This window comes from Camelina sativa, chromosome 15, assembly GCF_000633955.1.
Source record: "Camelina sativa cultivar DH55 chromosome 15, Cs, whole genome shotgun sequence".
Taxonomy (NCBI): domain Eukaryota; kingdom Viridiplantae; phylum Streptophyta; class Magnoliopsida; order Brassicales; family Brassicaceae; genus Camelina; species Camelina sativa.
In genome coordinates, this window is record NC_025699.1 from 4,117,127 (window position 1) to 4,144,290 (window position 27,164).

Here is a 27,164-nt window from a genome sequence, read left to right on the forward strand (position 1 = left end):
CTCTAATAAAATCTGTTTGAAAATAAGCAAAATACCATTAAGGACGTTTCATGCTTTTGAGCTTCCTGATTAAGTTCTTCTATCTGGATCTGCAGACCAGAACACTGCTCTTGCAAAAGAAGCTGAAAAGGAATATCATGACTTCAGATTTTACCGCAAAATTACCATCAAATGCAAGGTGAAAGGTGAACAAAAGCGTCAGACCTTCTCATTCTCAACATCAAGAACTTTTTGTTTCAGAAAAGATTGGACATTCTGGTAGCTGCTGATTTGTGAAGCATGTTGCTCAAAACTTTGGTGCATAAACGATGTGAAATCCTGCAGTGGGGACGTTTGTCATAAAAGAAAATGATTGTCTAAAACAAAATGCAGTGAATATACCAAACAACGCAGAGTACTTACATGTATCAAAGAAGAGAATGAAGCAAAATCTTGGAGACCCTCATCCATAACTGAAGATATGGTTTCCACTGACGCTTTAGATTTTTGAAATTCAGACACTAAGACTTCAACTTCTGTTGCTACATTGACCAAAGATTTAAGATTCTCCTTCACAACGACAAGTAAAAAAACATTTAGGCAATGTCATACTGATTGACAACAATAATAATCTGTTCTAAACTTATCAGATTAATGAATTTGAAATGGAAACCAACATTAAGCACATGAGAAACTTCAGACTCCTTGGACACAAGTTGTTCACGAGCCACCTGGGTCTCTTCTCTAGCAGCATGAATCTCCTCTTCAATCTATAGAATTTCATAGTATAAAAAGATTTAGCACACTAAAATAAAAAACAAGTCTAGAAAGCTGACTGGAATGACAAATTCTCTTTTAACTAGTTCAGCAGAGGTATAAAGTGAAAAAGACAGCAGAAGATCCATATGTAAGAAGTAAGGTTACAGACAATTTCAAAATGATGTTTTCATTCACATTCAAAAATATTTTCTGCTGTGTCTAGACTAAGTAATGTCAGGTTTGGGAAGTTTAAGAAAACAGCATAGAGTATAACTATATATGGTCTGAACCCTTTCCACCGAATTTCTTATATTCATTATTCAAATATATTATGAAGCACAAAGGCATTTATTTTTCCAGGTGGCTGGACAGAATAGCAAAGCACAATCAGTTAAAGAACCACAGATACCTCAGCAAGTTTTTCCATGGCGAGATCATCAAGACTCTGGTTGCTTGAAGATTTCTCCAACTCCAGAATGTTTATCTTTTGGACAGAACATATCACGGTTAAGGAAAAAGCCAAATGGAAGAAAGAGAAGCTACTTAGATATCCATTTCAGTTGTAGGTAAAGAAAAAAAGATATGCACCTTCTCTTGGAGTTGCTTAATGAGAAGAATAGATTCTGGATCTCTTAAGTTTACAACATGTTCATCCACATGCACGTTGCCAACGACTTCTAATTGCTTGCATTTTCTATCACCAGATATAACTTCTTCACCCAACTTCGCCTTAAGAAACTCAATTTGTATTTCGCTGATGATTCTCTATTGAAGGTGTGGAGAAATAAGAAATAAAATCCATAAATTAACTGATATTGAGAAGGACAAATTATTACCTCGGTTTCGTATTGCAAGAGGAGATCCTCATATTCCCTTTGAATTCTATCTGACTCGTTTTCAACCTACATAACATTAACAAAGGCCAGCTTTACCACAAGAAAAGCACTAGATACATTCAAAAGGGGAACACTGACCACTACATGACTTTTCTGCTTGATTGATGGCTTCTTTCTGCTTGTGACATTCACTAAAGCACATGGATCTGGAAGTGCAGGAGCTTCAAGGGTTTCATTGATACTATCTTCGTCTTCTTCGTTAATGTTATGTAAAGGTTCATTTATCAGTTCCGAAAATGGAAGTAGTGGACCAGTCTCACGATCTGATCTTGCAGGTTCAAGAGAGGACCCCCTTGACAAAACATTAGACTGGACCTGTTATGAAAGAAAAAAAAAGTATTTTTATGGCTGCCAAAGTCAACTTTTTCTCATGTGTTGGTTGGTCATTTCAACAATATTCACCTCTGATGGGGAGTCTCGTGAAACCTTACTAATACACCATGTATCCCTCCTCTTTCCCTGCAAACAAATAATATATCAATCTAAGAAGAAATGGGAAGAAAATGTAACAAAGATACTTAAATAATTTTCTCAACAGTATCAAACTAATGTTTTTGGGAACAGCATTCAACAACAATATGTGGAGATCATTCTAATTAATTAGTTAAGCAAATGTTTAGCGCCCAGCCAGCCATGCTGTTATAAAGTCTCAATGTATCCAAAATAAATGGATGGAATAAATAGGAGAAACCTTCTTAAAGTGATCCTGCTCACGCTTCTCATCTCTATTCGAAAGGAGAACCATTGAACTCAAGTTCTTAATTTTTTTTGCTTGCTCCTGCAAAACTCTTTCCCTCTGAGCTTGTGCCTTCTTCTCCTCTTCTAACTCAAGTGCTATCCGTTCTCTCTCTAATTCAGACTGCAGAAAAATAGGATATATCAAAACCGTACTAAAGAATCAGAATAATTATGGAATCAAGAACAAAAATGACATACCTTCAACAAGGTATTGCGCAAGTTAAGAATTTCTTCTTCTGAATGGTCAGAGTGAGAAGTCTGCGATACAAAAGCTGATATTTAACCCACAAAAAAGCATAAGAGATAACTCTTAAGAGAAAAAAAATACTGAAAACGAGTTAGAAACCTTTAGTTTGGACCTGAGCTCCTCTATCTCCTTCTTTTGGCGCTTTAGTAGAGCAGCATCAGTCAATATCTGTATTGAAAACACAAGAATAGATACGATAATTAACAGACTTACTTAGAAATATGTTAAAGAAAGAGAGAATAATTTCAAAATAATTTGGATCCAACCTCATTGACATGGGCACAGTTAGTGACACGCAGTGCTCGGCTAGCAAATTGAAGACTACTCTTGGTTTCATCTGCATGAATCTAACATTGAAACGAAGATTAACATTGTTGAAAAAGGAGAAAAAATGAAAACTTGCTCTTGGTTTCATCTGCCTGGCTTATCTTAATGTCATATAATCGGTGATTAATACATACCGGTGCAAGTGTTATGTTGCATATAATAGCTGTATTTGCATTTCCACCTAAAGCAGGCTGCAAGATTCTTGTAAGCTTGCTGTCCCGGTACGGAACATGACCACTGACTCAACCAAAGAAAATGCAAAAAAAATTAAACACTTGATGCGTATATACCATATGCTTCGTTCCCTAACAAACTGACCCAAGAAAAACTTACCCTTGATTTTCTACTCCTTCACTCAATTTTTTAATAACCGTCCCGAGTGTCATCAAGCTTTTATTTATATGTGAGCCTTCCTTCAGCCTAACACCCTCTGCACCGGTTTTTGCAGCCCGTTCTGAACCAGCTAGATCCACCAAATTCTACAAGTGAAAAGAAATCAGAAAGATGAAACAGAAAAATACTATGTTGCATATCAAAAAACGCTGGTTCCAACAGAACAATACCAGTACAGAAACACGGACTGCATCACATGCATTTCCAGCACCTTCATCTTGCATCTTCTGTCTACTTTCAATAATCTGTATAATGAAGAAGCTGGTAAGTCAAAAATCAATTTACATTTATTTGGGCGCTAAGGTTGAGTGTAGATATATATTTACCATGCGGAAAATAGTATGCGATCTACTACTGACAAGATTCATATTTGTCTCTCCAATATGCCGATGAGCTGAAAATTTATTCCAAAGACAAATGAAGATCAATATTAGCAAAACCAAGATTGGAAACAGTTTAGGAAATGCATACAAATGCATGTGGCACGGGTTAAGAAACACACAGAAACTATGTTTGGAACGAACAAAATAGAGAACCAATGTGAAAGAAAACAGAAAGTACATTCTCCAAATTCCATCATTTCAAGGACTTGTTGAGGGGAAGCGACAATCTCTTCTCGTAGTCCAGCAACAAATATTCCTTTCTACGAACACTCAGATTGAAAAAACACATCAGCATCACTAGAGAATTTGTTAAACAGGATTCTAAAAAAGACACAGAAAGTACCTCCAAATTTTCATGAATCTGTAGTTTTCGATGTTCAGGAGCCAACAAATCGTTTATATCTTCGTTATAAATCTCCAGGTACGACATACGCAACAGAAACTCTCTGCTTGTATCCTAGAGTAGTGATCAAACAAAAGAAGAAACAGTTGTTCCTCAAATCAATAACATCCCAAAAAAATCAAAAAGAAACCAACTTTACAAAGAGAGTAACACAAAGGCTAAGAATAATATAGGGATGGACCTGATATATAGTGTCAAACAAATCATGTACAGCGAGAGGGATGACCCCAGGTTCAATTGGGGAGCCTCGCATTGTATGTGTCTTGCCACTATTAGTTTGACCGTAAGCAAACACGGTTCCTTCAATTGAACCAGATACGAAAAAAAACTCAGAACCCTTAAAACCCCAAAAAAAGGAGATTGGAATCAAAAGAACCCCAAATTATCAAAATTGAAGCAGCAATTCGAAGTGGATATCTAAAATCAGCTAAACCCATGAGAAGAATCGTTGAGTTATTTACCGTTAAATCCACAAACGGCGGCAGAAACAATCGCCTTCGTCCGTGCCTCATACACTTCGACGGTTTTACAATCTTCTCTAAAAATCCGATCTGTAATTGTAAGAAAAGAGAGAAAGAGAGAGATTGGGCATTGAAATTGAAATTGAAATTGGAAGCAGAAGTGAGAAGAAGGGGAGTGAGAGGAAAGAGTACCGAAATCGAAAGTGGGAGAAGAATGATTGGGCATGAAAATTGAGTTGGAAGAGATCTTCCAAGGACTAGTCTTCGCGTCCTCAGACGAAAGCGGCCGCGCTCTGACTGAGACATGGATTCTCTCCATCCTCCGATAAGCTTTTCCGGCGACCTAGAAAAAGATTCTCAGTCTTCTCAGGTGTTCGAAATTAGTTTTTTCCCTCCCACTCAACTAAATCTGGTTTACCTTTAAAAAATTTTCGAATTTAAAAAAAAACTGGATCGAACCGGTTCGTTAATAAACCAGACAATTTCGCGTCCCCCACATGTAAATCGTAAATACACGGTATATGTTTGCCTCGAGATGTTGAAGTTTTGAATAATACAACAACCTCTGGAGGTGTGACTATTCTATAGGTTAAAGTGTAATTAAATTACGTCGAAAAATAAATACTAGTATGTAAGTACGGTATAGTTATGGGAATTTAGGAGTAGGTATAGGTCGGTCAGAACATTATTTTTAGCCAACAAATCTAAGCATTTGATCGGCGCAAAAATTGGACTGCTCTTTTCACTAGGGGTGGGCATTTCGGTTTAAGTTTGGGTTCGGTTTGTGTTCGGTTCGGTTCGGTTTATTCGGTTTTGGTAAAACTCTAACCAAACTCAACCGAAGTTAGTTTGGTTTGGTTTGTGTTCGGGTCGGTTTATGTTTGGTTCGGTTCGGTTCGGTTTGGTTTTTGTATGGTTCGGTTTAATTCGGTTTAAAAATCAATTAATGTAACAAAATGAAATTGATTATGGTTTTATAATAGTTAATTAATCAAATAAATTAGAAAATTAAAATTAAATACCTAACATTAACCATAATTAAATCTATATTTATATTTAGTTAATTTATTAGAAATTTAAAATAAAGTAAAATAGAAACCAAATGCAAGCGTTTGTAGGTAAGATCACATATTTATATTTTTAATAGTATTATTAATTAATTTAAAAAACAGATTAGGTTATTAGTTCGGTTCGGTTTCAAACCGAACCGAACCGAACCATTTGGGTTGGGAAGAAACATAACCGAATGGTTGGAGTATAGGATTGGGTTTGGTTTGGGTCGGTTTGGATTCGGTTGGTTCGTTTGGTTCGGTTCGGTTCGGTTTAAATGTCCACCCCTACTTTTCACAAAAAAAAAAAAAAAAAAATGGGACAGGTGGATAATTTTCTAGAAAGTTATTACTTTACCCAATTTATAGCTACTCGATTTATTTTCAACATTAATTTTAAAAAAAATCAGCAAGCTTTAAGAAAACAAAAGTTTAAAACACACATATATAGGAAAGTTTTACTTTTAACGGTAAAAATTACTTTTGAAACTATAACGAAACAAGAAGAATTAACTTTTAAATTATATGACTACGTTATACTATAAGTTTTGAAATACTATCTCCCCCTAGCAAATGTCAGTAATCAGGATTATGATATTTGATGATATTCAATATTCATCCTAAAATAAATCTATACTTAAAGCATATGTGTGTCAGCGTGTGTATATATGTTTATGAGTTCTCATAAACTTTTGAAATACTACATAATATTCAATTTTGGCAAAGATATTTTCATCCAAAAAATCCTAGAAACACGTAACTAAATACAACGAAAAAAAACGTACTATTCGGTTAATCTAACCAAAGTACAGTTTACATAAACTAAAGATAATAAAAAAAAAAAAAAACAAGATAAAGTTAGTTCAGTAGGAAACTTCCAGGAAATTGCCAATAGGGTAACTCATCATCACTCTTCACTCCCCCACATTTATCAAACACATTCACTTTATCACCTTTTTCTCTTCATCATCTCACCATCAAATCAAAATCACAAAACACACAAAAACATTCTCTTCCAAATATGAAACTCGCCAAACTTAATCCAAAACGTTTCTTCATCAGATCCAAAGACCGTTCCACAGTTTCCAAATCCCCCACTTCTTCCTTCGGATCTGCTTCCTCTTCTTCCGGCCAAGACTGTATTATTATTAACAAATCCTGTAACGGAGGAGAAGGAGGCGGTTCCGTTACGCCTACTAGCATTCTCCCTGAGGTTTCTTGCAACCCTTCTCCTCCTCCTTACTCATACGTCGAGATCCTCCAAGCGTTTAAGCTGATCGACAGAGACAACGATGGAGCCATCTCTAGACACGATCTTGAGTCGTTGCTTACCCGTCTCGGTCCTGATCCATTGACGGAGGATGAGATCAACGTTATGATCAAAGAAGTTGGTTGCGAGGAGGGAGACGACGGTACCATCCGTTTAGAAGAGCTTGCGAGCCGTGTAGTACTCTCTTTGGATCCGTCTCGTGACTCTGCTGAGATGAAGGAGACGTTCGAGTTCTTTGACGCGGATCGTGACGGTTTGATCTCAGCTGAGGAGCTTCTTAGAGTCTTTTCGACTATAGGAGATGAGCGGTGCACGTTAGATGATTGTAAGCGTATGATAGCTGATGTTGACGAGGACGGTGACGGTTTCGTTTGCTTCACTGAGTTCTCACGAATGATGATGGATCTTCAGCGTTGATCTCTCTCTCTTTCTCTTCTTCGTTTTTTTTTTTTTTTGCTTACTCTGTTTCTTTTTTGTGGTTCTTTTGCTATGAAGAAGCTCTTTTTGCCCTTTGTTTTAGGGTTATGACTTATGAGTATGAGTATCGTTTGTTTTTTCTTGAGATTAGTAGATGTTTATATTCTGGAATCTGAATGAAGTGATGGATGCAATATGAGACTGATCTTTCCACTTACGTCTTCTCTCTGTTTTTACATAGCTTTTAATTAAATTAGTTTTGAGATTACACATTTAAAAAAAAAAAAATTGGAGAATCTATGTCTAAACTGTAAAGATCTAACCATCTCCTTCAAATTTTTTTAAATTTTTTCTTCTTAAGATGCATTTTAGATTCGAGAATTTGCAGAGTTTGCAAGCTTTCTTAGTTAATTGTCGTTTTTGGAAACAAGTATTTTTAATCGGTCAAAAATTCATTTATACCATTAATAGAGTGAGAGAACATGTGACTGTGAGGGCACCAGAAGTTTCAATAATTTTTAAAAGTACTGTATATTCCATTAATCGATTAAGTGGGTAAAATAAACAACAATGGTCCATGTTTGTCAGATTCCTCAAAGGCATGTTCTTCCTTTGAATATATAAAGATCTTTTTGTACATTTTTTTCTATTTTTTTTTTTTGTCTACTGTCATTTTTACTAAATGTTTAGTTTATTATATAGTTATCTGTATATCAAATTAACCAAATTGGTCAAGTTAACGCAGCTCCTCTGTAATGTAAAGTTTATGATTCCGTTTGATATTGGATTCCGTGAGATGTATGTAGAGGATATAATAATGAAGCCATTAAGGAGTATTTTTATCCCTAAAATGATAATTAGAAAAAGGAAAACATAAATATGCTGCATGGGAAAAAAAAAGAATTAAGTTGCATCAAAATTCATTAATATTATATGAATTCAGATCAGAATTTGGAGGTTGATGAAGAAGGAGAGTTTGGAGTAGAAGAGTGAGGAGGAGGAGGAGGGGGAGGAGGAGGAGAAAAACGCCTTGGAGGAGCGAAACAGCTGCAATATCCGTTGTAACAAGTTGGCATCTTTCCAGTGTTCTTACATCTTGGAAACCCAATCTCCACACAATCTCTGTCCGTTTTACATATATCTCCAACACTCATTGACACCATGCCTGTTCAATAAATTAGTATTAGCAAGTTAACTAAGGATTGATATTGACAAGTGAAAACTACAAGGAAGAGTACTTACACGACGAGACAAGGAAGAGAATGATGAAGAATGCTGAAATTTTCTCCATTTTATTTTGTTCTTAATACTTTTTATGTCTGACTTGAAGATGATTTTGGATTTATAGGGAGTCCCCTTCTATTTGTATACAACTTGTGACTATTTAGTCTTTGTTCCTACATGTCCAATAAATATTTGGAAAGAAAGTAAATTATTTCCTTATTCGTTTGTCAATTAAATTTACTTTTTTTTCAATCAGTGGTTATTAAGTTTCCAAAAAAAAAAAAAAAAAAAGTTTCCAAAAACTGATTTATAGAGATTGCGATATAAAACTTATTTTCAAGAAAATACCATAACTATTCCAAATCGATCTCATTAATCTTCAAATCATCATAATTAATATGAAAACTTTCACTAAAATTAACATAATTAACATTTTTTTTCTTTTGCAAAATTTAGAGGTCGCCGGTTCGAGAAACGACACTTGAGAGGCAACCGTATAAAATGTTCTGGTCTCTGATCTGAGGGAATGTACGTACTAATCTCTTAGTAATTAAAAATAAAAAATAAAAAAGAGAGGTGTGGCGCATATTTTATCAATCGGGCTGGTCTCAAAATTTTTGTGTGGTGTTAAAAACTTAAGAAATACTAGAGACCCGTTTCAAAAGAAAGAATAAAATTTTCTCTAATAAAATTTTTGTATTGACACGTCTAAAGTGAGAGGAGGACGTGACAAGGTCTAGGAGGCTGTGAAGAAGGTCTCTCTCTCTGCTTACTTGATAGGTTAGGTTGTTGAACTCAAAACTCGAAAGTAAAAGTATCATCAACGAGAATCCCGAGGAAGAAGACGAAGAAGCGATAATTGTTCTTTGAAGTTAAAGAAGAAGAAAGAGAGAGAGAGCGAGAGAAAATAACGATGGGAGGCTCTTGTGTATTTGGTGCAGCGAGATCAGGGCAGACGATCATAGTGGCTCTTTTTCTCATGGTTGGATCCTTTTACACTGGCTCTCTCTTCGGAAACAACCAACCTATTTACCTCTCTCAACCTTCTTCTCAATCTGGTCCCTCTCTCTCTCTCTCTCTCTGATCTCTCTGTTCTTCATTCTTCAAGTTTTTTTTTTCCTCTGCATGCGTTACGTTTTGGATTCTCTTGGAATTAATTTGCGTGGTTTGATTAAGTTTTGGTCTTCGATGCTCAATTCTTGTCTTGGAGAATTGTTTTCTTGTGGGATTAAAGTTGCAGAATTTTATAAACCTAACAATGTGGTGTTGTTGTGTTTGTAGCTTCTTCGAAATTTACAAACAAAATAGAGCTTACTTACAGAAGATTACCACTAGTGATACCTGAAACTGGGGTGAATGTGTGTCCATTGGAGCTCAATGAGTATATACCTTGTCACAATGTCACTTATAGGCATCAGCTGTTTCCTAGCTTGAATCTCTCTAGAAGAGAAGAGCTCGAAAGTCATTGCCCGCCACTCGAGCAGCGCCTCTTTTGCTTGGTACCTCCGCCAAATGATTATAAGATACCTATTAGATGGCCAACCAGTAGAGACTATGTTTGGAGAAGTAATGTGAATCATAATCATCTTGCTCAAGTTAATGGTGGGCAAAATTGGGTGCATCAGCAAGGTCAGTTTTGGTGGTTCCCTGGTGGTGGTGCTAATTTTAAGCATGGAGCTTCAGAATACATACAGAGGTAGATACTTATGAGCTTCTATATACCCTGTGAATGTTTATGGTCTAATGCATTGCACTGAGTTTTGTATATATGTTATCTTCAGGTTGGGGAATATGATGACTAATGAAACAGGTGACTTGCGTTCAGCTGGGGTGGTACAAGTTCTTGATGTTGGCTGTGGAGTTGCCAGCTTTGCGGCTTATCTTCTTCCTTTAGGTATACAGACAATGTCGTTTGCTCCCAAAGACAGTAATGAAAACCAGATTCAGTTTGCATTGGAAAGAGGTATCGGTGCAATGATTTCCGCTGTTGCCACCAAACAAATGCCTTATCCTGCAGCCTCGTTTGAGATGGTTCATTGTTCAAGATGTCGTGTTGACTGGCATGCGAATGGTATGTAATGTATTCTTGTGTCAAATTTGGTTAAACAAGTTGACTTACTTCTGTTTGCAGTGATAGCTTTGCATTTGATTCTTACAGATGGCATCTTACTTAAAGAAGTTCATCGTCTTCTTCGACCCAATGGATACTTCGTGTATTCATCACCAGTAGCTTACAGAAAGGATAAAGAGTATCCTATGATTTGGGATAAATTAGTTAATTTAACTAGTGCAATGTGCTGGAAGCTCATTTCCCGGGAGGTACAGACTGCAATATGGATTAAAGAAGAGAACGAGGTTTGTCTTAGGAAGAATGCAGAACTAAAGCTCATTAGTTTATGTGATGTGGAAGATGTTTTAAAACCATCTTGGAAAGTTCCTCTTAAAGATTGTGTGCAAGTTAGTAGTGGACAAATAGAAGAGAGACCCTCTTCGTTAGCTGAACGTCTTGCTGCGTATCCGGCGACTCTAAGAAAACTAGGTACATTTCTTATGGTCAAAATCATTGAAGAGGTGACATTATGCTCTGTTAGATTCCCTAACCATTTTACCAAAAAACTTTACATTCAGGCATCAGTGAAGATGAATATACATCAGATACAGTCTTCTGGAGAGAACAAGTGAATCATTACTGGCGGTTAATGAATGTCAATGAGACTGAAGTGCGGAATGTGATGGACATGAACGCATTCATTGGTGGGTTTGGTGCAGCTATGAATTCGTATCCTGTTTGGGTAATGAACATAGTACCTGCAACCATGAATGATACCTTGCCTGCAATTTTCGAGAGAGGCTTAAATGGCGCTTTCCATGATTGGTAAGCTGATATAGTACTTCTAGTCTATCAAACACTTGTTTTGTTTCTGATCCTTGCCAAGCATCAGTCAGTACCACTTAACTAAAAATAAAATGTGTCTTAGGTGTGAGCCGTTCTCAACATATCCACGCACTTATGATTTGCTGCATTCCAATCATGTATTCTCTCACTACCAAAGCTACGGAGATGGTTGTTTGCTAGAGGACATCATGCTTGAGATGGACCGCATAGTTCGCCCTCAGGTATGTTTGCAACAATGGTGACATTACTGTTGAATCAATAACATTTGTGGTCTGGTCTTTATCATCATCAGATCATATTAATGAGAGTTTTTTTTTTCGGGTTGAGCAGGGGTTTGTGATAATAAGAGACGAGGAATCTATAATCTCGAGGATCCGAGACTTGGCTCCAAAATTCTTGTGGGAAGTGGAAACTCATCAGCTTAAAAACAAAGACAAGAAGACAACAGAGAATGTTCTGTTTTGCAGAAAGAGATTCTGGGCAATCTCATTTGAATAGACTCGCTTTGCTGCTTCACTTTTTTGCTGATGATGCAGCTTATAGCTGATGATAGTTTTACAATAATAATACTCTATTGGGTCTAACTAGATATTAGGTGGGGATCTCTCTACTCTACTTCGACTGCAAGCAATTCTTGTATAATATTTGATTCTACAGTTTTGGTATTTTTTAACCTGTGAACCGGCTTCTTCCCTGGCTCAATCTTCTTTACCAAACCAAAATGATTACATATGTATATCTGACTTGGGACTGGTTGGTTCGGTCCAAAAACAATCAAAACCAGATTGAAACAGGAGAAGTATTCAGTACTTAAGATTACTCTATACAACCAACATAAACATAGACCGTTCTAGCTCAACAAAGAGAAAAATCTACTATGAGACCCATCTGTTCTCGTAGCGGTTAAGCGAGAGCGATGAAGACTGAACCTCGCTTAACTGGAAAGGATCCGGTTCGATTCCATAGTCAGTTAATGGTCTATGCTCGAGCACATTGTCGTGGTTGTTCACGAACTCGGGAATTTCCACCTGGCCTTTCTTTATTTCCTCCCAAAGGTACTGCAACCTGCTCACATACTTGATCTTCCAGTAGAGTCTGCAACGTTGAAAAAGATATTGTTTTTGACAAAATCAGTTAAGTCCACAGTTCTTCATTCCAAAAGTAATCTACTGTAGATCACACAACCGTTTGAAGTTGTTTTTCACAGATACAAAGCTCAAAGAACATTAAATTCCTAGACTTCGAGGGTTAGATCATGAAAGGTTCAATATTCGATTACGTAAGTTGGAGGTTACTTAATAAATCTAGTGATGCATATGAAAAGAAATGATTACCCTCCACTAAGAAGAAGGCGGCCAAGAGTAGCAATGACAAGTCTGGAACGAAGACCAGGGTGGATGAAGTAAACAACTTGAAGCCTGTCTTTGATATCCGAAGGAAGGTCCTCATAGATCCATCTTAAGATGGTTATACCCGGTGAGTTATCGTCCTTTTGCACTGTGCTATGCATGTATACCAAACAGAACGGTCCCTCAGGACATTGGCTGCATATCTTCTGGAATATATACTTCTTCAGCCGCTCTGCACTCACAACACGAGCTACAAATCGTACACAAAGAGAAACCAGTTAAATAACAAAAAATCAAATTTAAACTTAACCAAACGGATCATCATTAGCTTACACAAATAAGAACACCAAAAAGACTAATCAGAAGATCAACTGTTGAATCAAGTTAGAAACTTTAATCACAATATCTTAAAGACCAAATTTATAAAAGCGTGTAGAGTGTCACAGTGTGATTTTACCAGGAAAATACTTTCCGACGATGCGAAAAATCCGATGACCGGACTTATCCAAGCCTTGAAGTGTAAAGAACTGGAGGAGATCAAGATCGGAGAAATCTTCATCATCTCCTAAGTATTGAGGACAATCGTGCCAATTCTCTTGTTCATCAACCTCATCGCTTCTCGTTAAGAACGGTCTAGCGTCAATTCCTAGATCAGAAGCCAACACAACCACCGAAAAATCTTCCGCCATCGCCGGAATATTCCTCCTCCTCGTCGTCGTCACTGTGATCTTCTTACCTTTTTTGTTTCTCTCGCCGTGTCCTCAATTGTAATCATTGGCCGCATGTAAAAGACTTTACTAATCTGCGGGCGAGTACACAGTACGACTGCACACGTGGCTAAAATCTAAACAAGTCTTTTTTGAACAGCATAAAACGACGTCATTTCTTTTATCGTCTCTCTGGTTTTATTCTCAGCTCCGATCCGGCGAGATTCGATTCGAGTTCTGACAAAGTCGAACTCTTTGCTCCAAAATCAGCAAAGGAAGGTAAGTGTTTTATGTTATTCAAGTCGAGAAAAAGTCGAATTTGATTTTTTGGATTTGATCGAGAGATAAGTGATTGAAACAGAGTTATATTGTCAGGTGTAGAAGTGAAAAAATGGCGACTTCGCTTTTACAGATGGAAGGAGATGACTCTGTACATCTCCACATTACTCACTCCAACCTTAAAAGCTTCTCTGCTGATGTTCGTTTCTCTCCGCAAGTGAGTCTCGACACAGAACAATTCCACCAACTGTTTTTTAAATTATATGTAGTGGTGCTATCTATAAAGCTCTGTTTTGTTCTGTAGATGAGTGTAGAAGCTGTGAAAGAAAAGCTATGGAAGAAATGTGGTACATCTGTTAATTCCATGGCTTTAGAGCTTTATGATGAATCTGGCTCAAAGGTTGCACTCCTCAGTGATGATGCTAGACCCCTTGGTTTCTTCTCCCCTTTTGATGGGTAACTTCTGTTTTCCCCCATAGCTTTGTAGCCATTTGCCAAAAGTTTGCTTCTTTAGAGAACTTGGAGCCAATTTGACTCCATGAAACTCTATTTAGATTGATGGATTCTTGTTTTATCAGTTTATCTGATTGTTCTTTTTCTGCTGCTTTCAATAGGTTTCGCTTACACATCATAGATCTTGATCCTTCTTCTGTCACAACTGGTGGCTGGCTTGAAGATACGTCATTGGTTGAGAAGTATAACATCTCAGAGGAGGATTATGCTAAACGAACTGGTGAATTCTCTACTACATACAATCTGTCTCTTTAAGGAGACAAGTTTGTCTATCAAGTGACTTTGAATATATGTTGGAGCACCGCCAATTTCTTCTGATGGTTGTATATGTTCTTGTTTTCAAATTCCAGACAGTTTTAGGAAATTCAAAGAAAAAAGAGTTTCTCAAAATCCGGTTGCTGCTGAGGCTAAGGTATGGCAAAATGAATATATAGATTATAAGCCAAATTCTTGCTTCTTGTCAAACTTTCAGCGAAACTGAAGCTTTTAGCTTAGTCATTGGGAGAAGTATTTGGGGTAGAGTAAGTCCTTCAAGAATACAATTGTTCTTATGGTTTCTTCTTCCAATTTTATCCTTTCAACAGACGAAGGAGAACCATATGGAAGATCTCTGTGCAAATTTCAAGGTTAGTCCGTTTTTTTGTATGGAAAATCTATGTGCCAATACCAATGTTATTTTTCCTTAAACTGAAGAGCTAGTCAGCCAGTTTTCCTGTTAACTTTGTTGTGAGACCTGACCTTTCTGATTCTGCTCTTTCTCAACTCGTTATGCTTCTAATTTAATTTAAACCATTGCCGTCAAATATTAAGGTGGGAGATAGATGCCAAGTTGAGCCTGGGGAGAAAAGAGGAATGGTCAAATATGTTGGACGAGCAGAGTCGTTGGGTCCTGGCTATTGGGTTGGAATTCAGTATGATGAACCCCTTGGAAAACATGATGGCATGTATGTTAATTCTTTCGTCTTATGCTATTTTGACGTTAAACTCTATTACAAATTGAAGTAAAAGTCTAATTTGTATTTGTTGCCGTTAAACTCTATAACAAATTTAAGTAAAAGTCCTTTCTTGCTTAGTTGCTTTTGGAAACTTGATTTCAGTTGCATCTCATGTTTCTGTCCTAGTATCACTTTAAGCGTCTTAATCTTGTATACACTTTTTTCTTAACATCATGGTTACATTCTGTGGAAGCTCGGTTGTAAGAACATACATATCTGAGACTGGCTTACATTTGCAGGGTGAAAGGAACAAGATTCTTTGAGTGCCCTCCGCTTCATGGTGGTATGGTCAGGCCTGACAAAGTAAAGGTATTTTGTTTTCTCGAAGGTCTTAGCATTCACAGTTACTTATTTCATTCTGCCTGTGAAATGACCTATTGCATTTCATAGAATCGAACTGGTTTAGTCACTCTACATTATCCGTTGTATAGTAGAATTTGCTGTTTCTCAAAAAGATGTCAACACATGTTTTTTTTTTTACCTTTCCAAGTTGTTCATATTAGGTAAGCTATAGAACTAACAAATCCGTAAGGGTATTATTATCACTCTCAACCCAACTTTTGGAGGAGTTTGACTTACTGGACATGGTTTGGACCTAGTATGGCTTGGTTTCTTAGCACTTAACCTAGACTGAATAAGAAAACCAATTTCTACTACTCATGAACTTGATATTGGCTTGCAGGTTGGTGATTATCCAGAAAGAGACCCTTTTGAGGAAGATGAAATATAAGATTTTCACGGACGCATCAAACCAGTATAACTGGAAAAAGGATGGGAAGGAGTTTGAAAGATTTGCTATTTGTGTTGAACATCCACTCTTTTATCTTATCTTGCCTCAAGTTTTGGGTTTTACAAAAGTTGGTGGAAACACACTGCAGCACACTATGTATTAGTTTTAACGAAGAATAACTAGTAACAGTTTGATTTCACAAGGATTCAATTTATGATCTGCGGTTTATACACAATTATCCGACGACTTGCAATCTAGATATACCACTGAGTCAAGAACCAAAGAATCAGATCTACTTATATATCTAAGTTTCCGGTCCTTATCTTAGTCTCTATCTAGTACAGCCTGCTCACGTACTTGCTCTTCCGGTACCGTCTGCAAGTCCACAGTTCTTGATTCCAAAACACAGATACTTTTCTTTATTTTGAAGATGCTTTTCACAGATACAAAGCTCAAAGAGCATCAAAATTCCTAGACCGTCGAGTTTAGATCATGAAAGCTTCAAACTTTAGGTTAAAATTTTCGATTTATGTAAGTTTATTGGTTACTTCTTGACCAAGTGAAGCAGAGAAAATATATGTATGTCATGTATGTAATGTAAGTATATGAAATCACTAGTGAATGGAAAAAAGATGGCTAGTCACACATACCAAGTATACTATTGTATCTTTAACTACATGAAGTATATGTATTACATGGCCACATGCATAAACTATATGACGTTATGTGATCAACACCATAGATATATAATCCGGTATACAGGTCAACTGATTCCGATGAAGACCGACGTTGACTCCGGCGAAAACCAACGTTGACTCCGGCGTTGACTAAAATAATGTATTCTAAACTTTTTTTTTTAATTTTTAAAAAATAGTATATTAATGGTTTTTCATGATTAGAAACATATTCAATTAAATATCTTAATATTTTTATATATCTCTAATGTATTCATTCTTATAATTAGTTAATTTTTATTGTTAAAGTTAAACTAATAGTTAAATAAAAATCATTGATAATTATTTTCAAGGTGTAATATAAAGGAATTTGCAAAAATACTCTTATTCTATACCTTTTTACAAACATACCTTCAAATCAAATATATTGTTTTGCTAAAATGATTTTTTTGTATGTTTATCTTTTATATATTAGAAGTAAATATTGTGAATTTATTTTGTTGTTGTTTACATGTTATTAAGAGTATGTAAATTTTATAGTAAAAGTATCTAAAATTGTATACAACATTTATCATGCAAACTTTAGAGTAAAGAGTCATATACTCAATCTTTTGCATATAATTTTTCTAATGAAAGTAGTTGAATTTGATTTTATTGATTTTGTAGTATTTAAATAATCTAATTATGAAAGATTTATATATATATATATCTTTATAGATATCTTGAAAAGAGTTATTAATGATTTTTATTTAATCATTAATTTAGCTTTAAAAATAAAAATTTACTAATTTTAAGAATGAATACATAAGAAATATATAAAAATATTTAGATTTTCAATTGATATGTTTTTAATCATGAAAAAACAAAAAAATTTATATGTAATATTTATTATTTTTGATTTTTAATGAAAAAAAAGTTTTAATATTTTTTTTGGTCAACGCTGGAGTCAACATCGGTCTTCGCTGGAGATAGTTGACCGGTGTACCGGATTGTATGTTTATGGTGTTGACCACATAACGTCATATAGTTCATGTATGTGGCCATGTAATACATATACTTCGTGTAGTTGAGTATACAATAGTATAATTGGTATGTGTGACCATATATTCTCCAATACTTCGTGTAGTTAGCCATCTTTTTCCCGTGAATAAATCTACTGATGCATATGCAAAGAAATGATTACCCTAGTGACAAGTATGGCTAGACTATATAACAACACACAGTACACTAGTACCATTTACATTCAACACAGTAAGCGTATATTGGTTAATTTGTACAATTTATTTATGGAGCTGACGGGAATCAGATGGATTTTTCCTTTAGTTTTGAAAATTATAAAAAAAAAAATTAAAAGTGGATAGAAAAAACTTTGGTAAACTTTTCCAGTGGTTTTGATTTTTTTCTAAAAAAATTATAAACTGGAATTGAAATGGAGAATAAACATTTCTCGAACGCTTTATTTTTTTCTTATTAAAAATTTGGGTAGATTACACAATTTTAAATATGATATTGCAATTATAAAAGAATTTCCAAAAGAAAAGAAATGGATATAACTTAACTAGATTTTTCAAATATTGAAAATTATAAAAATCAAACAAAAATATTGTTTAGGGAAAATATTAGGGGTAAATGTTTAAATGACTAAACTCCAAAGGCGAGGATATCATTCTTGTACTTTTGTGAAAGAAAGTTCGTTGTCGGATAAAAACCTTAGTAGATTTTTTTAGTTATTTTGAATTTTCTTTTTAAAAAATTATAAACTGGAATTGAAAGGGAGAAGAAATATTTCTCGAGTTTTCATATTAAAAATTTGGGTAGATTACATAATTTTAAATGCGATATTGCAATTATAAAAGAATTTCTAAAAAAAGAATGGAAAGCGATTTATCACTATGTACGTGGCCATCGACCTTTTTGTTTTTCTGATGACCGTTGCAACGGGTATGCTTATGGGATCCGTATGTTCAGTGAAGAATGGGTCACAAGATTCCCTATGGACTATGGTTCATCAACGATTGTGATGTATATTTTTATCTATTCGGTAGTGAATCCAAAAATTCTTTTTATTTTTATTGTTTTGAATAATAATAAAAAATCTTGGTTTTACCGGATGGTAATATAATAAGTACGTATTTTTTTCTATGGTCTATTTTCAAGCTTCATGTTTTTTTGATGCATTCAGAAAACTAAATTTGTTGAATATGGTTTCCTTGTTTTTTTCTGCAGTTATATTTGCTTATTATCTATCAAAATCGTGTGACAAAAAAAAAATTACCATAATTTACTAATGGAGCGTTCTTTTTTTTTTTTTTTTGAACTAAAGGAGCACGTTCCTAATATTAGAGTATTGGGCTTTGTGGCTTGCTCCCACATCTCTTACTCTGATGTAAATTCTTATCCGATACCACAGCTAGTAATTTCTAATTAGCTACTTTTCAACCCCAACCACCAACGGTATATACCATTTCTTTGCAGGTTGGTGATTATCCAGAAAGAGACCCTTTTGAGGAAAACGAAATATAAGATTTTCTCGGAAGCATCAAACCGGTATAACTGGAAAAAGGATGGTAAGGAGTTTGAAAAGATTTGCTATTTGTGTTGAACATCAACTCTTTTATCTTATCTTGCCTCAAGTTTTGGGTTTTACAAAAGTTGGTGAAAACACACTGCAGCACACTATGTATTAGTTTTAACGAAGAATAACTAGTAACAGTTTGATTTCACAAGGATTCAACTTATGATCTGCGCTTTATACACAATTATCCGACGACGACTTGCAATGTTGATATACCTTTGAGTCAAGAACCAAAGAACATATATATCTAAGTTTCTGGTTCCTTAGTCTCTATCTTGTACCAAATTGTTGATCATCTTAGCAAGAGGAACAGTTCCCTTAGTCATGATCTCCAATCTTGAGGTATTGGAAGCGTGCGAGAAGAGCGACAACCCAAAGAACAACAGCTCCGGAAGAAACAGCCTGGAAGACAAGAATCCATGCCAGTAATGAGGTTGCAGATCAAAGAATGCATCAAAGAACCTTCTAGTAGCCTCTAAGTCGAGTTTCAGCAAAATATCCATTCCAAAACAGAAGAATTCCCTCTGTCTACGCCGTTCAATAGGCCACAAGTCTCTCCATACCTCAGCAGAGAGTTGATCCCCTCTCAAGCTGTTACTACTCGATGAACCAAGGTATCTCACAATGGCCTTTGCAACTATTGGTGCAGCTGCAAGAGTCCTAGCTACCATGTAACCAGTTGAAGGATGAACCATTCCTGCTGTTCCACCAATTCCAACAACTCTTTGAGGTAAGACTGGTAAAGGACCTCCCATAGGGATCACACAACGCTCGTCTTCCTCAATCCTCTTCACATTGATCCCCAAATGTTTCAGTCTAGCAACCATTCTTTCTTGAATATCTTCCATTCGTAGACCAGGTCTAGCAACTAGAGAAGTTTCTTCAAGAAATATCCGAGTGGAAGAAAATGGCATAGCGTACAAGAACGTTGGGATCTTGCTGTTCCTTTCTTTAAGCTCAGGGTATGAGTCCAGATGCGTGTCTCTCCAATCCATGAACACCATTTTGTCAACATCAAAAGGGTGGCTCTCGACCTCAGCTATAATCCCATAAGCTACTTGGTAGCCAGGGTTGTACGGCTTGTCATACTGAACCAAGCACCGGGAAAACCCTGTTGCATCAAGAACCACAGAAGCCTGAATCTTTACACCGTCGCTGCAAACCACAGTAGAGTTCTCCTCCTCGTGAACAACGTTAGTGACCTTAGACTGATGAAACTTAACACCGTTGGTTATACATTTCTGAAGCATTTTGGATTTGAGCTGTTTCCTGTTAACTCTCCCATAAGGCCTGCTTAAATCTTTCTTGACACCTTCACCGATATAGACAACAGCACCAGACCAAGTTGTATCAAGGCAGTCAAGCAAATCCATTGCCTCAAACTCATCAACCCAAACACCATAGTTGTTAGGCCATATAAGCTTGGGAGAAGGATCGATGGAACAAACAGAGAGACCAGCTTCAGAAACCTGTTGAGCCACGGCTAAACCAGCAGGACCACCACCAACAATAGCTAAATCAACAAGTGGACTCTTGGAAGTGTCGTACAAAGGAAGCTCAAAATCAAGATTCTCTTTTTTAGTTCCAGGAACAAGATCCAAAAGAGCAGCACTAGTACTACTCGCAGCAACAACAACACCAGAGCCAATTTTGATAGCCCTTTTCTTCAAACCAAGCTTAACCCTTGAAGGGTTTGGATTGTTACTACCTAATCTATCAAACCCATGAAACTGAGGGACGAAAAATTCGAGCTTGTTTGGTGATTTCAACAAAGTATCCATCGAATTCCCCCAAAATCGAAAGTAAAGAAAAAACCAAACGGATATATAAATCTAACTAGAGAGATTGCGAAGATGAATACTATAAAAAAGATGAAAGAGGACCACAAAACTTACCCAGAAGCAGTAAGCTTCGTGGAGATGGAGACAATTATCTACTTCTCTCACAGAAAGAGAGAGAGAGAGATGAGACTCTCTTTAAGTGATTGTACTAAAATGTGTTTGTGGTTCTGTAGTGGTGGTGGTGGTGGGGTCTGATCCAACAATTATATTTATTAGCTTTCGGTTTGTGTGATCCGTTTGGTTTGCGTTTTTGGTCATTAGTCATTAGTCACTCACTACCTCATGTAACCACCACTAGCTTACGCATTAAGGACATGGTTGTTATTGAATTTCTCATTCATTATCCACGTTCAATGTTTCATTTTGTCTAATTAATTTTTTTTTTTGACTTTTATTCTTTTTGGGAAGACTTTTTTTTCTTTTTGGGAAGATATATGAATTTTGGATTTTTATGCATATGCTTTTTTGCTTTTTTTTACGCATATGATTATGAGTTTATAACAAAGCCCAAAAAATGTGAATTAGTAGTTTTATAAGCCAAATCTCTGCAAGTTAGAAATTCGGACACAAATTTTTCTACTTTTACTTATTTGCAATTCTAAAGCAAAATTGTAATACAATAGTAAAATGTTTTATGAATTAACAAAACAACAAAAAAGTCGCTTTGGCCGAGTGGTTAAGGCGTGTGCCTGCTAAGTACATGGGATTTTCCCGCGAGAGTTCGAATCTCTCAGGCGACGAATTTATTTATTTTGGTCTTGTTTAAAGACGTTATTACATTAGATTCATTATAACATAGCCGGATCTCTTTGTTTTCGAAAATCTAAAAAGAAAAAAGAAAAAAAAAAGAAAAAAACTAGGGTTTTTTGATGGAGCAACAAGAAGAGAAGAAGAGGAGAAAAGTCCACAAAAGAAGAAGAAGAGGGAAGCAATCCAAATCAGGTTCGTCAATTCCTCTAGATGTAACCTCAGAGATACTCTTAAGGCTTCCTGAGAAATCTGTTGTGAGGTTTCGTTGCGTGTCCAAGCCATGGTCATCAATCACCACCGATCCATATTTCATCAGCTTGTTCAAAACTCGGTCCCCACGGCTTCTACTCTGCTTCAAAGCTAATGACAAGTTGTTCGTTTCCTCCATTCCGCAGCATCATCAGACGTTTGATACTTGGAACAAGTCTTACTCTTCTTCTGAGCTTATTGATCGTTATCATATGGAACTGAAATTCCCAATAAATTTCGATTACTTCCGCCCTACGGAATCTGTCCAGGGTTTGATCTGCTTTCAAGAATCAGCAACGCCTATTGTTTGGAACCCTAGTACGAGACGGTTGTTAACTTTACCCAAATTAAATACGGGCTGGAAGGATATAACAATCTTTCTAGGATACGATCCAGTGGAAGGTAAACACAAAGTAATGTGCATCCCTTTTTCAAAGAGTTGTGATGACTGTCGGGTGTTTACATTGGGATCAGCTCAAAAATCATGGAGAGCGGTCAAAACTAACTATTCCCATCGTTCTAACTATTATACTTCTGGCCGATGCATCAAGGGTGTTGTATATTATCTAGCCTTTGTTTATCATATGGATGTTTGGGTTCTAATGAGCTTTGATGTTAAATCTGAAATATTCGATAGGATACTGTTACCACAATCTGATGTTCACAAGGAACTTATCCCTTATGAAGGGAGGTTAGCTTGTGTTGATAGAAAACCAAACATGAAGAAGGGTTTCAGATTGTGGATTTTGGAAGACGCAGAGAAACAGAAGTGGTCGAGTAAAGACTTCCTTGCACCTCGTTATCACTTTGATAAGAGTTTGCGCTGCTATTTCCTACTAAAAGGTTTCACTAGTGCTGGTGAGTTTATTTATGTAGAACAAATGTTTCATAAACCGTCTTATATTTTATTTTGTGACCCGGTGAGAAACAGCTTTAGAAGATTCGAGCTTAAAGGAATCACTGACGACCAATCTGTGCTCAGTAATGTCCATGGCTATACGCTCCATGTTTTCCCCAATCACATTGAGAGTCAAATCTCTTTGTAACAATTGTCTTTGTTTTGTTTCTTCTATTTTTCTCTTTAGCAATGATACTTAATTCATGCAAGTTTAGGAATTTTTTTGGTTCCTTAATTCATGCAATGATACTTAATTCATGCAAAATATAATTTCTGGTTCCTTATTTTGAATTTATCCTTGGCCTTCACAACAATATCCAAAACACTTGTTTAAAAAAAATAAACATTAACAATTGTAACAAGTAAAAAGTTAACTAACACACAAGAGAAAAGAGACAAAATCACACACTGAATACTACTTGATCTTCTTACTCTTATTACTAAAACTTAAGTCTAGAGTAGTAAAAATGTTAATGGAAAGCCCTTTTTATACACCCACCACCAAATAGTCTTTGCAAGGACAAACATCACAAGCTAAATCTTTTGTACACAAACGTGTCCTACGTTATGAGTAAACTTATAAAGCAAAACCTGCATAGTTTTCAGAAACCAAAGATGATGATGCTGATGTTAGATCTGCACATTCAAAAAGCACTTCCTGAGATTGAGGCAAATGAGCATTGTTCTTACCTGTTACCTAACTACTCGCTCCCGATGTTTTCGTAACTGAAACCTTCAGATATGGTATCCAATCTCTTGTTGTCTCCTGCAAACACACACAGTTACAATTATTACTTTTTTTCTTTTTGCCTCAGTACTTCTACTTTCTCTAAACCAGCGAGTAGTGTATTGTGTTTTGATATTCTCTCACCTTGATATTCTCCCCTTTCACGGGAGTCCAGAAAGTTTTCAGCATTCGGTACAAGGAAGGGTGATCTATCGTAGCTCTCCAGAATATCTGAAATCAACATGAAAACTTATGGTTACAAAAAGAAAAAATCCTAGTAGCTGTTCGCTGGCTCTTGTACTATAGAAAACCACTAATAACTACTTGCTTCTATATGCATGCTAATGTAAGAACAAAGAGAAAGAAAGGAGTATATGAGATGGAGAAAGACCTGAGCTCTGGGAAAAATCAGCTGTCAAATCAGAGAGGCTGAAGTTCCGAGGGATTTGGCCTAAGAACCCAAAAGTAGAAGCTTCTGCATCAAGAAGCGGATCACTAAGGGGTTGGTTGTTTGACTCGTTACTGAAATTAGGAAGTGAAGCATCTCCAACTGTGGGATGTCCTTCGAGGGCATTCCGTTCACCACCATACATGTATGAAGCAGGGTTTGTAAAGGCAGTCTCAGACTTGATCATTCCGCCATTCATTCCTTGCATCATAGGCATGTTTGTGGTCTGCGATGAGAGCATATTTGGAGAAGCATCAACTCTCCTAGCATGGGTTGATATGTTTATAGAAGAGGGCACATTTGTATTGAGTGTTGAAGAGCCATTGAGGAACGCATTAGACAGACTAGGAGCCATAGGATGATGTGCACTACCAGACTTCAAAGATTGATCAGTGTGCTCAGAGGGATAGCGTAATTGTTTCTGATTCACTGTTAAGAAAATTACATAGGTAAGCTATTTGATACTCATAACCTCCCTCCAATTTCAACCACAGTATAACAAAATAAGTAATCACAGTGAAGAGAGAGAGAGGAAATAATATTCATCAGTTGTTAGCTGTGACTTGAAAGAATGACTAATCTAAAATGTCATGGAAGGAAGAGTGAGGTAAGACGTGTTCCTGACAGACATATCTTCATCCATTCTAAGAGACGTAACTACCAATTACTGAGTTTAAATTTCATCTTAGAAGCAAGTTCATAAAGAGTTTGAAGATGTACTTCTACAAAGAAATCACCTAGAGTGGAACTAAGGCAGAAAGTGGAAGCCAGACAACAAGACAAGGCATATGAGGACTGTTTTCTACAACAATTGACCAATAATTCATAGCATAATTATGCAAGTAATAAAGAGACCCCTAAAATGCAATAATCAAAATCCATCTCACTCCAAACGAATCTTACTTGATTGAAGATGAGAACCATTTGTATTTTGGATGGAAGCAACCCCAGTTGGATGAATCTGACGCATGTGGTGAACCTGCTCCTCAAGCAACTTATTGAATTCCATTATCTGGTGTTTAACCATTAGCCTAAGATAGTAAGCCTTGAAAAACTCCCGATTCTCTTCTTCAAGCTTCTGCCAAACTGTAAACCAAAAAGAAAACCATCCTAGCATAAATTTTTGGTCAACCCTGCAGTAGAGGGACAATCTCCATCTTTATCATCGTTACTCATTACAACACATTTTCTCTCATACTTCATGATCTATTGTTATGCAATATTGTTGTCAGCTTTTAGGAGCTCTTATCTCTAAGCACTTCCTAACTCGGTTCTGACCAATAAGACCTACTAGGTGACTCGTAGACCAAACAAATACATAAAATCTCAGTTTTAAGCAACAACAAAAACTTTCACACATGATTTTGGCTACGGATGTCCTGAACTGGCGAATAAACATCAATGAACAAGGATTACACAGTCAGATGCTAATTTATGAGAAAAAAACAGAGTACTTCAATGCCTACCTAGTTCTGTGAACCCAGGCTCGATTTTAGCCTGCTCCAGTAAAGTATCCACAACTTCTTTCTGATTCATGTAAAGTTGGAGGCATCGTTCTATAAGGTTTTGCACCTGAAACAGCATAACAACAGGCCAAAAGTAAGCTTTATTGACCTTAAAGGTATGACATGCCAGTTGGAAGAGGAAGAATTCAATTTCATTTTTAGCAGATTCACACAATGAAAGCAAAGGCATTCACTAAAGGTGCATCACTAATTAATTAATAGCTTTCAAGCTATTCATGGCTATCAAACATATGGCAAAGGGTTCTCACCAAAAGTATTTGAGAGGGTAGCAAAGAAAAAAAATGGCTCTCTCTCCATAGCTATGGGGAGATTCAACAATATGAAGGTTCGCAGCATAAACCATCTGGATATGCAATCTATATGAAGGTTCTTAAGGAAGAAACGGATCTAACTACAGTTTTGACCTATTAACTAAAGGCAAAAACTTTCAAAACAATTGAGATTGCGGTTCACAACTACAAATAACTTAACAAGACCCTTCATCTTTAGTATTACCAGTTGTATATCTTGACGTGAAACCCTTCTCACTGTTCCACTTGACATCTCAGAGACTTTTTGTAAACCAGACAGACCTTGTTCCTGTCAGGAAGAAAGCAGTCTCTATAAGAATAAGTACTGAAGAGGGATACAAACCATAAAAACCAACAGAACAAACAAAAAAACAAAAAAAATCGCAAATTTACCCCCAGAGGCATGAAGATAAAAATCAAAACTTTATCGATCGAAACCAAAACCAAAAACAGAGAAGCACAAATACGAAATGAATCAGCCAAACTTGGATTCACAAATAAGAAGCTAAACAAAATGAGAAAACCCCAAATCTAAATCCCAACACTTGGATTCGATTTCTTCTTCAAATACAACAACCGGATCAAATCATACTAAAAAAAAAAAAAACATAAAAACGATCAAAAGAACAAAAATTTGGGATATGCAAAAACAATAATTGAAGACGAGAAGATAGAGAGAGAGAGAGAGAGAGCACCTTTTTTTTAATCAGAGAAGAAGATTCGGGAGAAAAGAGAGAGATGAACGAACCTAACCTCTCACTTTGTTGATCGATCGTGGTGGATCATTTCTTTACTCCTTTTTTCCATTTTTTCTTTGATTTACTTCTTTATTTTTAATATATTTATATTCTTTTAGTATATAATTTAACATTTTTGCTTCGAAGCTCAGGAAGCTTACACGTGTATAATACTTAAACAATGGTGGATCCCAAACAATAAGAGAGTTATCTGATCTTCTTGTTGCCCCTCTCTCAATCTTTTTTACCTTAGTCAACGATAGAAATGCTAAAAGTCTTATAAAACTGATGGTTCTTTTATTTTCGTCTGAGACATCAACTTATTCTTAAACAAGTACTAAAGTTTCAATACACAAATCTACATGAATGAATGAATATTCTCAAAACATTCATTTAGCAAGCCTTTAATCCCAAACAATAAAGAAGGGGGGGGG

At 36.1% G+C, this 27,164-nt stretch overlaps 9 protein-coding genes and 1 non-coding gene across 14 annotated transcripts in view; 5 read left to right on the top strand and 5 right to left on the bottom strand.

Moving 5' to 3' along the window:
• LOC104748099 (kinesin-like protein KIN-7O) overlaps positions 1-5,020 on the bottom strand; it is a 10,418-nt gene extending 5,398 nt beyond the window's left edge. Inside the window, exons 1-22 of the mRNA XM_019236623.1 lie at positions 4,779-5,020; positions 4,587-4,676; positions 4,307-4,425; positions 4,066-4,179; positions 3,901-3,982; positions 3,666-3,733; positions 3,510-3,584; positions 3,280-3,425; positions 3,081-3,183; positions 2,886-2,966; positions 2,719-2,787; positions 2,571-2,630; positions 2,326-2,493; positions 2,037-2,093; positions 1,713-1,949; positions 1,575-1,640; positions 1,327-1,503; positions 1,148-1,222; positions 657-749; positions 403-549; positions 205-318; positions 36-122 (exon numbers count right to left, since the gene is read on the bottom strand). Coding sequence (XP_019092168.1) covers positions 36-122; positions 205-318; positions 403-549; positions 657-749; positions 1,148-1,222; positions 1,327-1,503; positions 1,575-1,640; positions 1,713-1,949; positions 2,037-2,093; positions 2,326-2,493; positions 2,571-2,630; positions 2,719-2,787; positions 2,886-2,966; positions 3,081-3,183; positions 3,280-3,425; positions 3,510-3,584; positions 3,666-3,733; positions 3,901-3,982; positions 4,066-4,179; positions 4,307-4,425; positions 4,587-4,676; positions 4,779-4,905 — 2,355 coding nt within the window. The 5' untranslated portion in view covers positions 4,906-5,020. The remainder of the gene's footprint in view (positions 1-35; positions 123-204; positions 319-402; positions 550-656; positions 750-1,147; positions 1,223-1,326; positions 1,504-1,574; positions 1,641-1,712; positions 1,950-2,036; positions 2,094-2,325; positions 2,494-2,570; positions 2,631-2,718; positions 2,788-2,885; positions 2,967-3,080; positions 3,184-3,279; positions 3,426-3,509; positions 3,585-3,665; positions 3,734-3,900; positions 3,983-4,065; positions 4,180-4,306; positions 4,426-4,586; positions 4,677-4,778) is intronic.
• Positions 6,551-7,539, top strand: LOC104745197 (probable calcium-binding protein CML36). Its single transcript, XM_010466383.1, has one exon. The coding sequence runs from the start codon at positions 6,657-6,659 to the stop codon at positions 7,320-7,322; it is 666 nt and encodes a 221-aa protein (XP_010464685.1). The 5' UTR covers positions 6,551-6,656; the 3' UTR covers positions 7,323-7,539.
• LOC104745198 (defensin-like protein 311) lies at positions 8,226-8,710 on the bottom strand. Its single transcript, XM_019236557.1, has 2 exons — positions 8,565-8,710; positions 8,226-8,487 (listed from the first exon to the last, which is right to left on the bottom strand). Exons 1-2 carry the CDS (start codon positions 8,611-8,613, stop codon positions 8,267-8,269), a joined length of 270 nt encoding a protein of 89 aa, XP_019092102.1. The 5' UTR covers positions 8,614-8,710; the 3' UTR covers positions 8,226-8,266.
• On the top strand, positions 9,254-12,098 carry LOC104745199 (probable methyltransferase PMT6). The gene is made up of 7 exons (XM_010466384.2): positions 9,254-9,604; positions 9,828-10,242; positions 10,328-10,617; positions 10,705-11,085; positions 11,175-11,421; positions 11,525-11,663; positions 11,773-12,098. The coding sequence occupies exons 1-7, from the start codon at positions 9,460-9,462 to the stop codon at positions 11,938-11,940; spliced, it is 1,785 nt and encodes a 594-aa protein (XP_010464686.1). The 5' UTR covers positions 9,254-9,459; the 3' UTR covers positions 11,941-12,098.
• On the bottom strand, positions 12,197-13,573 carry LOC104745200 (ganglioside-induced differentiation-associated protein 2-like). Its single transcript, XM_010466385.2, has 3 exons — positions 13,249-13,573; positions 12,777-13,041; positions 12,197-12,537 (listed from the first exon to the last, which is right to left on the bottom strand). The coding sequence occupies exons 1-3, from the start codon at positions 13,478-13,480 to the stop codon at positions 12,318-12,320; spliced, it is 717 nt and encodes a 238-aa protein (XP_010464687.1). The 5' UTR covers positions 13,481-13,573; the 3' UTR covers positions 12,197-12,317.
• On the top strand, positions 13,666-16,250 carry LOC104745201 (tubulin-folding cofactor B). 2 transcript variants are annotated; one of them, XM_010466388.2, is made up of 9 exons: positions 13,666-13,777; positions 13,874-13,994; positions 14,082-14,233; positions 14,392-14,510; positions 14,641-14,702; positions 14,875-14,916; positions 15,101-15,234; positions 15,525-15,594; positions 15,968-16,250. In XM_010466388.2, the coding sequence occupies exons 2-9, from the start codon at positions 13,890-13,892 to the stop codon at positions 16,013-16,015; spliced, it is 732 nt and encodes a 243-aa protein (XP_010464690.1). In that variant the 5' UTR covers positions 13,666-13,777; positions 13,874-13,889; the 3' UTR covers positions 16,016-16,250. The 2 variants fall into 2 exon arrangements, with proteins under 2 accessions (XP_010464690.1, XP_010464691.1); XM_010466389.2 differs by having other exon boundaries at positions 13,670-13,777; positions 13,860-13,994.
• LOC104745202 (lycopene beta cyclase, chloroplastic-like) lies at positions 19,342-21,284 on the bottom strand. The gene has a single exon (XM_010466390.2). It carries the CDS (start codon positions 21,043-21,045, stop codon positions 19,528-19,530), a length of 1,518 nt encoding a protein of 505 aa, XP_010464692.1. The 5' UTR covers positions 21,046-21,284; the 3' UTR covers positions 19,342-19,527.
• TRNAS-GCU lies at positions 21,764-21,845 on the top strand. Its single transcript has one exon. It is a non-coding gene; the product is annotated as a tRNA-Ser (tRNA).
• On the top strand, positions 21,975-23,150 carry LOC104745203 (putative F-box protein At3g10240). The gene has a single exon (XM_010466391.1). The coding sequence runs from the start codon at positions 21,975-21,977 to the stop codon at positions 23,148-23,150; it is 1,176 nt and encodes a 391-aa protein (XP_010464693.1).
• LOC104745204 lies at positions 23,268-26,804 on the bottom strand. 4 transcript variants are annotated; one of them, XM_010466393.2, is made up of 8 exons: positions 26,689-26,804; positions 26,199-26,282; positions 25,644-25,749; positions 25,081-25,263; positions 24,121-24,606; positions 23,874-23,960; positions 23,693-23,768; positions 23,268-23,593 (listed from the first exon to the last, which is right to left on the bottom strand). In XM_010466393.2, the coding sequence occupies exons 2-7, from the start codon at positions 26,244-26,246 to the stop codon at positions 23,704-23,706; spliced, it is 975 nt and encodes a 324-aa protein (XP_010464695.1). In that variant the 5' UTR covers positions 26,247-26,282; positions 26,689-26,804; the 3' UTR covers positions 23,268-23,593; positions 23,693-23,703. The 4 variants fall into 4 exon arrangements, with proteins under 4 accessions (XP_010464695.1, XP_010464697.1, XP_010464696.1 ...); XM_010466395.2 differs by having other exon boundaries at positions 26,747-26,799; XM_010466394.2 differs by having other exon boundaries at positions 26,742-26,791.

Excerpts from the sequence above, each read along its gene's own strand:
- LOC104745197 (XM_010466383.1), top strand. The coding sequence starts at position 6,657 with ATGAAACTCGCCAAACTTAATCCAAAACGTTTCTTCATCAGATCCAAA.
- LOC104745198 (XM_019236557.1), bottom strand. The coding sequence starts at position 8,613 with ATGGAGAAAATTTCAGCATTCTTCATCATTCTCTTCCTTGTCTCGTCG. Across the intron at positions 8,488-8,564 it reads TCTCTTCCTTGTCTCGTCGT|GCATGGTGTCAATGAGTGTT; the intron begins GTAAGTACTCTT and ends TTTATTGAACAG.
- LOC104745199 (XM_010466384.2), top strand. The coding sequence starts at position 9,460 with ATGGGAGGCTCTTGTGTATTTGGTGCAGCGAGATCAGGGCAGACGATC. Across the intron at positions 10,243-10,327 it reads GCTTCAGAATACATACAGAG|GTTGGGGAATATGATGACTA; the intron begins GTAGATACTTAT and ends TGTTATCTTCAG. Across the intron at positions 11,086-11,174 it reads GGCGACTCTAAGAAAACTAG|GCATCAGTGAAGATGAATAT; the intron begins GTACATTTCTTA and ends CTTTACATTCAG.
- LOC104745200 (XM_010466385.2), bottom strand. The coding sequence starts at position 13,480 with ATGGCGGAAGATTTTTCGGTGGTTGTGTTGGCTTCTGATCTAGGAATT. Across the intron at positions 13,042-13,248 it reads CGTCGGAAAGTATTTTCCTG|CTCGTGTTGTGAGTGCAGAG; the intron begins GTAAAATCACAC and ends TACGATTTGTAG. Across the intron at positions 12,538-12,776 it reads CGCCTTCTTCTTAGTGGAGG|ACTCTACTGGAAGATCAAGT; the intron begins GTAATCATTTCT and ends TCAACGTTGCAG.
- LOC104745201 (XM_010466388.2), top strand. The coding sequence starts at position 13,890 with ATGGCGACTTCGCTTTTACAGATGGAAGGAGATGACTCTGTACATCTC. Across the intron at positions 14,511-14,640 it reads GGATTATGCTAAACGAACTG|ACAGTTTTAGGAAATTCAAA; the intron begins GTGAATTCTCTA and ends TTCAAATTCCAG. Across the intron at positions 15,595-15,967 it reads TCAGGCCTGACAAAGTAAAG|GTTGGTGATTATCCAGAAAG; the intron begins GTATTTTGTTTT and ends ATTGGCTTGCAG.
- LOC104745202 (XM_010466390.2), bottom strand. The coding sequence starts at position 21,045 with ATGGATACTTTGTTGAAATCACCAAACAAGCTCGAATTTTTCGTCCCT.
- LOC104745203 (XM_010466391.1), top strand. The coding sequence starts at position 21,975 with ATGGAGCAACAAGAAGAGAAGAAGAGGAGAAAAGTCCACAAAAGAAGA.
- LOC104745204 (XM_010466392.2), bottom strand. Across the intron at positions 25,264-25,643 it reads GCCTGGGTTCACAGAACTAG|TTTGGCAGAAGCTTGAAGAA; the intron begins GTAGGCATTGAA and ends TTTGGTTTACAG. Across the intron at positions 24,607-25,080 it reads TGGTTCTCATCTTCAATCAA|TGAATCAGAAACAATTACGC; the intron begins GTAAGATTCGTT and ends TTTTCTTAACAG.